This window comes from Brachyhypopomus gauderio, unplaced genomic scaffold (genome assembly GCF_052324685.1).
Source record: "Brachyhypopomus gauderio isolate BG-103 unplaced genomic scaffold, BGAUD_0.2 sc40, whole genome shotgun sequence".
Classification (NCBI taxonomy): Eukaryota; Metazoa; Chordata; class Actinopteri; order Gymnotiformes; family Hypopomidae; genus Brachyhypopomus; species Brachyhypopomus gauderio.
In genome coordinates, this window is record NW_027506868.1 from 133,297 (window position 1) to 147,335 (window position 14,039).

The 14,039-nt window shown below is 45.0% G+C and overlaps 1 protein-coding gene across 2 annotated transcripts; it reads left to right on the forward strand.

Moving 5' to 3' along the window:
* Window positions 1-705: 705 nt before the first annotated feature.
* casp10 (caspase 10, apoptosis-related cysteine peptidase) lies at window positions 706-13,562 on the forward strand. 2 transcript variants are annotated; one of them, XR_013123048.1, is made up of 13 exons: window positions 706-1,167; window positions 3,204-3,484; window positions 8,699-8,804; window positions 9,518-9,653; window positions 9,875-9,957; window positions 10,073-10,180; window positions 10,550-10,577; window positions 10,792-10,857; window positions 10,963-11,048; window positions 11,142-11,256; window positions 11,436-11,673; window positions 11,750-11,931; window positions 12,648-12,786. XR_013123048.1 is itself a non-coding variant. In XM_076985398.1 (12 exons), the coding sequence occupies exons 1-12, from the start codon at window positions 1,159-1,161 to the stop codon at window positions 12,799-12,801; spliced, it is 1,668 nt and encodes a 555-aa protein (XP_076841513.1). In that variant the 5' UTR covers window positions 708-1,158; the 3' UTR covers window positions 12,802-13,562. The 2 variants fall into 2 exon arrangements, 1 of the variants encoding a protein (XP_076841513.1); XM_076985398.1 differs by having other exon boundaries at window positions 708-1,167; window positions 11,436-11,931; window positions 12,648-13,562.
* The last annotated feature ends 477 nt before the right edge of the window (window positions 13,563-14,039 follow it).

Genomic DNA, 14,039 nt, shown 5'->3' on the forward strand with positions numbered 1-14,039 from the left:
ATTATTAAACATAATTTGAAAATGAAATAGTTATTAGCTTATCAGGTACATCAGGGCATGTTGAACATACTAACTATAACTCGGTTAACTAGCTAGATAGGTTAACTAGGTTAGTTAACTAATTCCAAAGCTGACAAGTGACAAGCTGCATTTATGCTAAATGCCATACATGTAAATGTATTAAGCACACAGTGGGTTTGATCTGTGTGTTTTGATTCGGGTGACATGTGTTTTTAACCAGCTATCAGCTCCACAAACAATGTCATCACAGTTTACATAGTTAACTACCGTTACCTTTCTCCTTGAAAAAACGCCGTATATCCATTTTCTTTCACCGTCAGCTACCTGCAACCTGCTGCCAAAAATGGCTAGAGCGCATGTGCGCTCCCCCACGGGGGTGGGGGTGGGGGTGGGCTGGGCTCTCCTCCGCGCCCGCAAAACCAGCAAGCTGATGGATGTTTCTCCTGAAAGGCGAAACTTTATCCTTGAAGCGGCACTATGATTGGCGTTAAGAGATTTCCTATTCTCACAGCAGCATTGGTCTCCTCATTAATAGTACAGTTGAGCGAAAAGGTTCGGGGCTGCTGGATTATCATTCGGGGCTGAAGCCCACCCCAGGCGACGCCCTGCCTGCCACTTAGATATACTGTTTCATATGGGGTCATGTGGGGGTACATAAGGTTGCTCTGCTTGCATCTTGCAGCCTGCTACTATGTTGCATCCGGGGTCCTGCATGGTGTGGTACATCCCAGCCTCTTGATCTTGTTTTCACAGCGTTCTCCCGTGCTGCCATGATTTGTAAACTTAGGGCTGTCTTTCCTGTCCTTCAGGAACATTAACTTGACTGGGTGACTGTGATTCCCCCACTCCAGGTACATTGGTCAGAGAAAAAAGAAGATATTTCTCCGCCTATTCCTCCGCCTATTCCTTGCGCTTTCGGTTTCACTTCGGCGTGGATAAGATAACGAAATAACTCACGCAGACTTCACGATTTACTTGAGTTGGCAACGAATGCCTAGGATTTTACCAGTTAGGGTTGAGCTACAAGTCTTCTGCGAACTTCTACCTAGCTTCTTAAACACGTGGGAGGATAATATAAGTTTTCTATGAGGAAAATCGTGAACCTTGTATCGGCTTTAAGCTGACTGGTCTTCCATCATGGAACAGGTACGGTAAGCACTATTTACACTACCAAATTTTAAAATAAGGATATATAAATTGCTTCCGAGGATGTCGAAAAATAAATCAAAGTATTAGGTCACTCTTGTAGAATAATATAATTTCGATTCTGCCAAGTGTCGCAAACGTTACCGGTCACTTAAGCTTCCGTGCGTGTATATCTTACTGGATGTGTACTCATTAAACAAGGCAGTATGACAAATACTAATGGTTTTTATTTTTGACTTATATAATTGTTTATAAGCCAATTCTATCACAGCAGTTCATCATGTTTGGACTTCCTCATTGCGGAAGAAAAAGTTGCAATCATTGGTTCAGATAATCATCTACACAGCCTTTGCGTGGAGGACGTGACAGATCTTTGACGTATTTCATCCTGTAATTACAAAGCGAGCAGAAATTTTAAAACGAGCTAAAAAATTAAACATGCTGACAGTGAAGCAAGCCCCTTGTGTCTGACCTTCTCGATTTAACCCTATAATTTCCGCTCTCACATAAAAGTCAGTAATCCCATTCCATGCAATGTTTAGAAATTCGATGCTGAAGTAATCAACTGTGTTCTATAATAAATAATAAACTGGACAAAATTGTCAGCTCTTTTATAGAAAAGGTTCCATACTAGCAATAATGTAACATCCTAAAATGTAAAACACCCTCAGAGCAAAACTCAAATACTTTAAAAATCTTGTTCCCTCTAGATCAGGGGTACTCAACTGGCGGACCGCGGTCCGGATCCGGACCCGAACACAGTCCTGTCCGGACCCAATCTCATTCCTGATTAACTGGATGCGGACCAAAACAAAACCGTAGCATTTATTTCAGGGCTATTGAAAAAACACTCCGTCACGAGTGTTACGTTTGTCACCCCCGCTCAACAACTTACGTTTCGTGCGGCGAAAATGACGTAATCGCTGTGGCTCCGCGTGTGCGCGAGTGCCTCGCGCGCTGTCGGTTCGAGAGGTCGTGCACCTCTCGAATTTTGTAACTTCGCGCCGCGCTTCAGCGCAATGAACAAAGTCATGTTTGCTGGGTTCATACACCTTTATAAGGTGGAATTAAAGCACTTGTACGTCACTTTCAAGGTCCATTTCAATATTTCCCAGCATGTTAAACATAATTAAGTTAAATATTTATACATATACTCGAAATAATTCGCTTTTTAATAACATTATTTAATGGTTGTTTATTTTCAAAACGCCCAATCTTCACGTCTTCACGTTCTCTCATGTTTCGTCCTGGAATTACAAGAGGCTCGTATTTGTTAACCTAATACAAGAGAACTATTCAGTCAGACAGCTATTTGTTTTGAAACCAAGTAGTTACAATTTCAAGCATTTTAAAGTACTTTAACCTAAATTCCAGCACTTTTCAAACCTGAAACATATAGCAACATTAAAATTGGTCAGGTAAATGTTCATTCCCCTGTTTTGAGGGGTGTTTCTACCACATATCGTTTCGGACAAAACGCCTATCGTTTCGGAGAACACTGCAGTGACGCTCGCGAAAGTATAAACGCCTCCACCGTTCGCGCACCGACCCGACCCGACCCCCCCCCCGCGCTCAACAACTTTTTTTTTTTTTTTTTTACGTTCGCTACCCCCGCCGCACCGGACCTCTGGTCACAGGTATCTGCCAAAATTGGACCGCGGACAAATTTAGTTGAGTACGCCTGCTCTAGATGAATCACATTCGAACAGTAAAATAAATGTGATGTACTTTACAGTACTTAGATACAGTATGAGGAGGCACCTAAAACAGGAGCAGAATTTGCATTCACATGCAATGCACAAATCTACAATTTCAGCATTTAAAATGACAGCAATTCCACTTCAGACTCATATTTTTTCAGTCAATGCCAAACGAGAGCGAATGATGATGGTAGGATAGTAAGACAGCTGTGAAATTAAGACCCCCTTAACCTGACTGTCTCTGCCCTGTTGGCTGAATCAGCATAAAAGAAACACTGACGAGACATTCCTAATTAGACTGTCTCAAGTTGTATGTAATTTTCTTTGGGAATGTAGGTGGATTTCCAGAAGGTTCTGTTGAAGGTACAGGACTCCCTCGGCTTGGACGAGGTGCTGGATCTGGTGTTCCTCTGCTCCGATCTGCTCAAGAAAGATCTCAGCCATGTGACGATAGCCAGGGACCTGTTCTCTCTGCTGCATAGCAATGATCTGCTCTCCTCAGATGACCCCTCCCTGCTCACAGAGCTCCTGCAGGTCATCCGTCGCCCCAACCTGGTCCGAGACCTGTGCTTAGAGCCACAACCACAGCTCCGGTGTAACCATATCTCCCCTTACAGGTCAGTGAAGTGAACTGTGGTTTAATGGTGCTATATTAGAGCTGGGCGATTAATCAATGTTATCTATTAATTCGAATTTACAGTTAAGGATGATGTGCTTTTATGAAAATTGATTTTCTCTTGAGTTTTAATTTTCACCACTGTGGGCTCCCGTAGTTCAGAGTGAGTTTAGCCCCTCCCACCCATCCACCCTCAATACACATAAACATGACGGTGTGTGTTCTTGTGCCCAAGAAAGAAGCAACTAGCTCCGTGATCTGGAGTTGGTTCGGTTTTGTGGCGTCAGACGTAGACCAAACAAGTCCTCGCTGTAAGGTGTGTTTGAAACCGATTGCTTCTAAAGGTAGCAGCATGACAAATTTATTTCAACACCTTAAACAGAAGCATGCAGCTGAATGGGAGAAGTGCTGCTCTGAGCGGAATGAACGCAGCCGCAGCACTAGCACACCATTCAAAATAAAACAAACAGCCGTCCCTGACATGTTTTCCAATTGTACCATATGATAAGAATGGGGTACGGTGGAAGGCAATCACACACGCTATTGCAATTGTGACGGGCAGGTGTGAGCAACAAAAAGGAAGCGATCACGCCAAGTCTCAGGGAAAAAGGGTGGTTTAATATAAAGTGTGCAAACCTAAAACCCGTGCAATAGATCCGAATTAAGGATATAATGACCAGCGGTCAACTGGTACAAAGACAAGGCATATATAGACAGACAAACGACCATCAGGTGGGAACGGATCACGGGCTCCGCCCACCTGAGGGGCGTACACGACGTCACAAGACAACAACAACACAGCCGCTGTGGACAGAGGCGGCCGGTAGGGGGCCGCCTCACCGTGACAGACCCCCCCACCAAGCCGCACTCCCCTCCACTAGGTGTGTGGCACACAGCGGCTGCACAACAACACGAAGGGGCAGGAAGGCAAGGACAGGCAGGGACACACCTCCTGCAGTCCACGAGCTGAAACACAAAACACATAACATTAGTCAGCTCACCTCCCTGGGCGGGACCCTGGACCGACTGGGCCGTCAACAAGACAAAACCACGCCCCGGTCGGTCACAGGGCCCTCACGCCCTAACCGGCGTTTAGCCAGAGAGCCCCACAAAAGTGTGCGTGCGTGCAGGCTACTCCCTGGGGCACGGTCCTAACCACCTCCTGGACCTACCTCTCATCTCGGCGCACCTCGACCCTGGGCAACCCTAACCGGCCAGGGAGACCGCCCCTCACGGGGGAGTACATAGCAAGGTGGACTCCTCCACCCCACCGGAGGTTCCAGGGGGGAAACACTCCTTCCCTATGTGGGCCGGCTACACCCCAAGACCTCTTGGTACCGCCGAGCATGAGGGGGGACCTCTGTCTTCAGCAGGAGCTCTTCAGACAGGAGCCCTCAGGTCCCCATACATCCGGGGAGCCCTCACCCTCCAGGGGGGGCTCTTTAAGACCGGGCTCCCGTCACCCCATCACATAAGGGGGCTCCTGCCTACTTAGGAGATCCCACAAGGTCCAGGAGGGCCGCTATTCACCACCAGGAGCAACCTGCAACACATGACATACACACACGCACACATACACAAAACACTCACGCGCACTACCCTGCTCAGGGCCTCCCTTGGGAGCGACGCCCTCCGTACCACACCCCGTGGCACGGGACCACAGCCGGTCCACCCCCAAACACACATTCAGGGGGAGGAGCATGCGTGGAATTACATAAAACAAAACAAAATCACGCAACACGCTAGGACAAAACAAACACGCAAGGACTAGACAAAACAAACGGTGCAAAACGGCAAACGGACAGGATCCCACACATGCGCGCTCTACTCAAACAAACAATGGTGACGCGCCGCTCGAGTCCGCAGTCGCTCCCCACATCAAACACTAGACACACGGGGGAGCGAGGCGACCGTGACGAGCGGCGACCGCGTCACACATAAAACATTCAATGAGTAACACACGCGAGCGACGCACACCGATCCATACGTCCGTTCACTCACACACACCTACACACACGTGTAATCACACAACACGAAGTAACGTGTAACCGCCCTGGTCACCGCCGTGCTGCACACACACACAACGTTTCAGCACGGCAGGGCTCTTCAACAACAAACAAAACACCACGTAGACAAGCACTTACCACGAGACATGACCACGAACGAAGGAGAAAGAAAAAGAGACTCGGCGGCTTCCGAAGGGTGGCTGGTCATTCTGTGACGGGCAGGTGTGAGCAACAAAAAGGAAGCGATCACGCCAAGTCTCAGGGAAAAAGGGTGGTTTAATATAAAGTGTGCAAACCTAAAACCCGTGCAATAGATCCGAATTAAGGATATAATGACCAGCGGTCAACTGGTACAAAGACAAGGCATATATAGACAGACAAACGACCATCAGGTGGGAACGGATCACGGGCTCCGCCCACCTGAGGGGCGTACACGACGTCACAAGACAACAACAACACAGCCGCTGTGGACAGAGGCGGCCGGTAGGGGGCCGCCTCACCGTGACAGCAATGTTTATTGCAAAAGACATGGTACCCATACATACGGTGGAGAAGCCAGGTTTCGTGAACATGTTGAAAGTTCTAGACCAAAAGTATGTGCTACCAAGCAAATACTTCTCTGAAGTTGCCTTGCCACAACTGTACGACACCACATGCCAAAACATCAGTAGAGAGCTGGAGGAGGACGTCTGGTATTATTCCGCCACCACTGACCTGTGGACCAGCCCAACACTGCAGCCCTACATGAGTTTAACGGTACATTTGATTAACCACACCTGGGCATTGCGAAGTACCTGCCTCCAAACGGCGCACTTTCCCGAGGATCACAAGGGCGAAGTAATCGCCCAAGGAATAAAAGAAAGTCTGAACTCGTGGAAACTAGCCAAGGACCGACTGAGCTGCATGACAACAGACAGCGGCACCAATATGATCAAACCTCTGAAAGACAACGAGTGGCCTAGTCTCCAGTGCTTTGGACACAGGCTGCACAATGCTATAGGTAAGAGTCTAGCATTCAAGTGGTGTATATTTAAGACGGCTCAGTTAATGCAAGGCATAATTAATTAATTTGATCAACTAACAGACTATTTACAAAATGTAGGCTACAAACATGCCTGCTTTTATATATAATTATGTGTGTGGCATGTGTCTGTGTGCCCATGTGTATAAGTTACTGAACACCTTAATTTCCTTCTGGATAAAGTCTCTCTCTCTCTCCCTCTCTCACACACACCCAGACACAACAAACATATACAGGGGCCCGCAGATACATACCACATACATACTACAACAATACAAAGGAAGTTATTAATCACAATGGTAGGCAATAGCGTATGTGTGTACAGGGCTTAAAACTAAAATTGTGTTTCAAAGTTATTAGGGCTATCTACTACCAAATGTTTAATACTGTTCTGTGTGTTATAGTTAAAGAGACCGACCTGTGTATGCATTAGTAAATTACTGCTAAATAAGTACTTTTGTTTTTGTATTCTTTATTTCACAGAGAATGGTGTGAAGGACCCACGAATTGACCGTGCCTTTGGGCTTTGCAAAAAAGCTGTTGCTGCCTTTTTTTACAGCTGGAATAAAAGAAAATAGATGACTGAAGTACAGCAGGAGCTAGGTCTTCCCACTCATCAACAGATAACAGAGTCCCCAACCAGATGGGGCTCACGGCAAAAAATAATCCAGAGATGTCTGGAACAGGAGAAGGCTACAGTCCGTGTCCTGGGTTCTGACAAGAAAACCCGACACCTTGTGCCCACCTGGCAAGATCTTGATGTGTTGGAGTCCGTAAACAAAGCTGTTGGACCACTCCAGAATTTTACAGACGCTCTGTCTGGTTACGTCAGCGTTTCATATGTTAAATCAGTTCTCCGTTTATTTAAAACCAGTTTGCTCCTAGCAGGAGATGAAGACTCTGACCTCACGAAAATAATGAGTTACCTTGTTGACAAATACAGTGACCTTGTGCAGGATGAACTGCTGGACAAGCTACATTGATCCAGACAAGGTTGAACATGTCAAAAAAAGAGCTGTTACTGAGATCATGTCTGCTGACATGAGTCCACCACAGCAGCCTGATCCATCTGTTCTGGGGTACCAAGGAGAACCACAGCCTCCACCCAAGAGGAAAATGACATTAGCAGCCTTTTTCAGGAAGAGTGCACCGGTTGCCTCTTCGCCTCAGACAGAGGTAGAGAAGATAGAAACTGGACTGGCCACCTACCTCTTGAGCCCAGAGGTAGATCCTGACACTGATCCGCTTGAATGGTGGAAGCTCCATGAACCAATCTTCCCAAGGCTGGGACATCAGGCAAAGAAATACCTCTCGATCCAGGCTACAAGTGCCCCCTCAGAGAGGGTTTTCAGTGTGAAGGGTGGCATTGTTACATGTCACCGTGCAAGCCTCAAGCCAGAGCTAGTGGACAGACTCATCTTCGTTGCAAAAAATGTTTAAAAACACTGAATCTTTTCCCCAGAATATACATAAAATCATAAACTATAGTGCATACAGAAAAAGCAGGTTCTGTATACACTATAGTTTATGATTTTTTTTGTATATTCAGGGGAAAAGATTCTCATTTTTGTATAACACTGGCACTTTTTAAAAGCTTTGTTTTCCAAGTCATGCCCAATGGGGAAAAGTCTTTACATAATAGCATATTAAATTGTATTTGTTTTCCATTTTATTAAAAAGGGCACCATTTTATTTATATCTATTTATTTTTTGAGGGTGTGTTTATTTATTTATCTATTTTTTAAGTTTGAGGGTGCATTGTGTCAGTGCTTAAACTATGTTGGAGAAAGCTTTCTAAAAGTTACTGGATGTTCTCACTTGTTTACAATTGTTTTTTGCTTGTTTCTGGTTGCACTTTAACCCCAAAGGGGAAATTTAAGTGAAAAATAAATACCATTCCTTTATCATCTGTAGTTTTTTAGTAGACGAAAATAAATCTATTAAAATCGAAAATTGGATAAAAAAAAATTATAAATCAAATTTTTTTTTTTTTTGGGCCATATCGCCCAGCTCTATGCTATATGTTGCTCTATTTCACTTGCTGCGTAATCTGTGTAGCTAACTCAAAGCAATGTGTAAATTTCTGGGCTTCATGCCTCTTTTCCACAAAATAGGTTGCTGAGTTGTCTCTCAAAACAGTTGAATTGGATTTGTTATCTTTTAACTTCCTTTCTTTTGTGCCCTGTAGACGGCTTTTGTATGTGGTGAAAGAAAACAGCTCAAGTGATGATCTAAAGAATTTTAAGTTCCTGCTGCTTGATAGTCTACCTCGCACAAAACTGAAGGAGGACACGGTGAGAGAGGGACTGGTACTCACAGACACACACAAACACCACGCCAGCTCACACAGCAGGCCCCCCTCCACAGACTGACTGGTACTCACAGACACACACAAACACCACGCCAGCTCACACAGCAGGCCCCCCTCCACAGACTGACTGGTACTCACAGACACACACAAACACCACGCCAGCTCACACAGCAGGCCCCCCTCCACAGACTGACTGGTACTCACAGACACACACAAACACCACGCCAGCTCACACAGCAGGCCCCCCTCCACAGACTGACTGGTACTCACAGACACACACAAACACCACGCCAGCTTACACAGCAGGCCCCCCTCCACAGACTGACTGGTACTCACAGACACACACAAACACCATGCCAACTCACACAGCAGGCCCCCCTCCACAGACTGACTGGTACTCACAGACACACAAACACCATGCCAACTCACACAGCAGGCCCCCCTCCACAGACTGACTGGTACTCACAGACACACACAAACACCATGCCAACTCACACAGCAGGCCCCCCTCCACAGACTGACTGGTACTCACAGACACACAAACACCACGCCAACTCACAGAGCAGGCCCCCCTCCACAGAGGGACTGCTGGCAGACTAAAGAAAAATAATGTAGAATTCCAAGTAATTACATTAATGAGTTACTCAATGATGTAATATTGATTTTTACCTTTGAGATTGAATTTAACATTTACAGACGATGCTCCAGTTGTTTCTGGAGATGGAGAAAAAAGGCCTCCTGGATGCTGATAACTTGGATATTTTGGAGGACATTATTAAGACCATCCGTCCCCAGTTATTGAAGCAAATTGCAAAGTTTAAAACAGAGCGGGGTTAGTAACACAGTTGTGTACAGTAACATGGCAGTAGGGCAGTGTCATGGCAGTGTCTCACTTTTAGTGTTAATCTCATACCTTCTTCAATATTACATTTGTTTTACTGTTGAGATGATCTGTTGAGCACAATCAAACAGATTATACACTTTTTAATGTTAGTTAATGAACTGAAAATGAAAACCTTTGACTCCTGGTTTTGTCTATCATGCCTTTCCTAGTTGCTGGTGTCATTGCTCAGGAAGCAAAACCAATAAGCAACCACAACTCATTGGACTTGTCGGTAACCACTAAAGCAGTTCAGGTACCATGTATTCCTCACCGTCATCATTACAACGTCCCAGATTAGATTTTGTCTTTGAATATGGTCTCTTTGTGTGCTCCTGATCTGCTCCGGTGTGCATGTTCCATTGTTTTAGCCTGAATCTGCAGTTCCGTATGGGGACGTGAGCCGTACGTCACATGTGCCCAGTGTGCCCGAAGACAAAGAGCTTCTGCTCCCCTCTGGTGTCTCTCTGTCTCATCAGGTCAGTTTCCACATCTGCTCTGCCCTGCCCAGAGACGCCACTGTTTACCGCTGCTCTATATGATCATATAAAGCAGGGGTGCTCATTACGTCGATCGCGAAGGAAGTGTCGGTCGATCGCGAAGGAATGTGCGTAGATCACGTCACATAAAATAGTAGTAGATGAATCGCACATCTGCACTGACGGTTGTATTTTGATTGACATTCACGGTAGCCAATCTGCAATCCACCCAACAAATTACGTTCGCCGCCACCCCGGTAGATCTTTCTGACTTGGTCATCTTATAAGTAGCTCGCAAGCTGAAAACTGTGGGCACCCCTGATATAAAGAATGATCATTAACACTGTGTTTGTTTTGCCTGTTCAACAGTCACCAGCCTCGTTTACCTCTTCATCAGGTGAGGAGTGCTGTGGGGAAACTGACCTGTCACTCAGGCCCCCTCACATAAACACTTGTCTGTTTGCTTTCTGGAGGAATTCTCCACAAACTCAAAACTCTTGTAGTTTTGTGGTCTAAGAACTGGATCTGGATGTCCATCTGTTATGGGCAATGGTTGTCATTCTGGGTGGTAAAATTAATTAGACAAATGTGCTGTGTTTTATGATATTTAGGATATACTTCGAGAGATGAGGAGGTGCGGATTGATAACCTGAGTCTCAGAGAAAGTCACAGCCCAGGTGAGACCACGCCTCACACTTCCCCCTTCAGTGAGTATGTCTTTCAGCACGTAGCCTGTTAGATACAAGTTTGAGACAACTGAGACAAGTTTGACTTGCACATAGTGCAAAGCCAGTCGGGGGAGATCACATCAGCGGCTGAGGAAACGAACCCGAGTGGTCCGGATCAAAGGAGCCAAAGTGCCTTTCCGGTAACATGCTTCTTTTTTCTTATTCTGAAACCTTTGATGCTCAATCTGAGTCTGGATGTTTTGGGATGATGCTCGATACATTTTACGTTGTAGAAATTGGAAGAGTACAGTATGACAGGAGACTGGAGAGGATTTTGTCTGATCATCAACAACTACAAATTCACTGCCCCGAATTTAAAAGACAGAAATGGGACTGATGCAGATGAGAGTAAGCACCATCAATTCAAATCCAATCCAAACCACATAATCTCGCACTACTCTCTTACATGTAGGAGCATTGCAGTATTTCCCTCAGAATGCACCATGTTTTTTTAGTTATTCCTAAACCATTTGTCACAACAGCACTGTTGATGAGTACATTCTCTGGGTGTGGATGTGTGTGCCCAGAGAGGCTAACGGATGTGTTTCAGTGGCTGGGCTTTGAGACGCGGACGGTGAAGAACTGCAACAGAACGCGCATGCTGGAGGCGATGGAAGAGCTGCGTGCTCGTGATCACACCAGGGCCGACTGCGTGGTGTGCTGCGTGCTCACACACGGCTACGACGGCGGCATCTACGGGGTGGACGGGAACTGCGTCTCACTGAGCGAGCTGGTGGAGCCCTTATCTGGCCAACGCTGCTCCCAGTTAGGCCACAAGCCCAAACTTTTTTTTATCCAGGCCTGTCAGGGAACCAAAAATCAGGGGGTGGTTTTCCTGCAGACGGACGACTTCGACGACCGGATCTCCTGCGACGCGGCCGTGCCGAAGAACTCCATGCCGTCCGACGCTCACTTCTTGATGGCCCTGGCCACGGTGCCACTTCACACCTCATACAGAGACAAAGTGAAGGGGACCTGGTTCATACAGACATTGTGTGAGGACCTGGTACTGATGGTACCAAGGTGAGTGTAGTTATTAGACTTAAGGAATCTGCTACACCACTCCATTGATTTTGATTCAACAAATGCAATTTGTAATCTAAGGTTCAGGCCACACTAAAATGGGTGAATTGGAAAACATCATTTTTGTGCTTTGGCTACACTAGTTATTCTGGCAGTTTCCTGTCAATGATAAAATGCAAAAATGATGCAAAAGTGCACCGCACATCCTACTTATTGTTCCTAGTGTCACATAAACACACAAAATAATGCTAAAGACAAGTTTCATTGGTATGCACCATGTGAGGCAGTGTCTGCAAGAATACCTAAATAATACCTAAATATGTTTTACAAACACCAAAGGCTTCTTCTGTAATAATATTTTTGGTTTAGATTTTGTTCTATGTATATTTTCATGTAATTTCTAGGCTATTAGTTACAAGCCATTGGCCATACTGGTAAAGAATGTTTAACCCTGCAGTATGGCCATCACGTGTAGCTGCGTAGCACAGCAGAACTGGAATGCTCAGTTAGGCTGCAACAATACTGATATACTGAATTCAAACCAACTTTATGATTTGCCTGTAAAGCTACTTTGACTAATGGTGATAATGTTTGTTCACCCTCAAAACATTTTTGAAAAGGTTGTATTTGCAAATGCTGATCAAAACCAGAAAAAAAAAACGCTTCAGACGTTTGATATACGTTTTTCCTTTTGAATTCTTTGTGTGTGTATGTAGGGGTGTTGATCTGTTGTCCATCCTGACTCAAGTGAACAGCGATGTAGGCAGAAAAACAGACTCTTCTGGTACCAAGAAGCAAATTCCACAGCCTGGATTCACTCTGACAAAGAGAGTCGTTTTCCCCGTGCCGAAACAACCTCCGCCATCTTAGGCCGCATCGCCTGCTGTATGCTCAGCCTGACTCAGCATGTAAGGTTCTTACTGTAAACTCCCACAGTATGACCAATAGCTAGCCCAACACAGCACTGTAAACTCAAATGTAACTTTCAAAATAGCAGTGGACTAAAATATCACTTACTCAGCAAGAAAAACCAAAAAACAAATCGACCTTAGTTTTTCTAAGCCTTCAGACTTTGACAAGCTGAGTTTGTTGTCCATTTGACCATTTGTTGTCCTTGGTTTTCATAGGTTCTAGTTTTGTTTGTTTTTGACCAGAAGTGATATAAATTTGGCCAAAGGATACTTTTAAATGGCTGTGCTTGCCATTTAAAAGTATCCTTTATGTTGAAACATTGCTCATTCTGATCACTACACTGACACCACACTAGCACTAGTCATTACTTGGATATAAAGCCAGAGCTTATCCGCACCAAACTCCCATTCCCACAGGTTACAAATTTTAAATAATAGTTCAGGGTTTTTCCTCTATGGAGTTGGCTCAATTTTTTTAATGTACACAAAGCGTAGGGGTACTGAATCAAATTACACATTTATGTGGCATTTTTTAAAAGGGTGAATGTATTTGTATTCTCGTATATTTTTATACGTATTCTCCTATTTCCTAACGCCAAAAAGATGATTTTGTAAGAGCCAGGCTCTTTTTAAGAGGCTGTAATTTTGGTTATTGTCTGTATTTCTTAACACCTGTGTTTTGATTTATTTTTCAAAATAAATGACAAAAGATGAGAACAATCACTTTTATTTGTCTATTTAATAATTCAATGTAATTTTATTTTGGAATCGTGAGAAGTGCCCAGAGAGAGTGAGACACAAGTGTAGGCCTGGGGCGTCTTTACTCTCCGTATTAAGGTAAAGACGGAGCACAGTGGCAAACTGGTTGAAAAACAGGAGGAAAAGACCAAAGTGCTGGTGGAGTCACTGGGGTGCTGGGAGGCAGGAGAGCAGTGATAACACTGGGGGGCGTCTGGGACAGCAGCAAGGAAACCAAGTGCAGCTCTGGACAAGCTCTGGGCTTACTTAAAGGAAATGATCAATGAGTGTAATCAATAATCAGGATATTGGGAACAGGGATGGCACGGTGTGTGTTTGTGTGGCAGATGGCATGTCCCTCTGTGTCATTGTGTCAGGAATAGATAAACATGTACATTGCTTTAAAGACTAATGGTTAAGTTTACCAGATATTGTACAATCAATAATTGTCTAAACTTT

Bases quoted from the DNA above. Each gene is read 5' to 3' on its own strand.
- casp10 (XM_076985398.1), top strand. The intron at 10,181-10,549 runs GTCAGTTTCCAC...CCTGTTCAACAG, and splicing joins GTGTCTCTCTGTCTCATCAG to TCACCAGCCTCGTTTACCTC. The intron at 11,932-12,647 runs GTGAGTGTAGTT...GTGTGTATGTAG, and splicing joins CTGGTACTGATGGTACCAAG to GGGTGTTGATCTGTTGTCCA.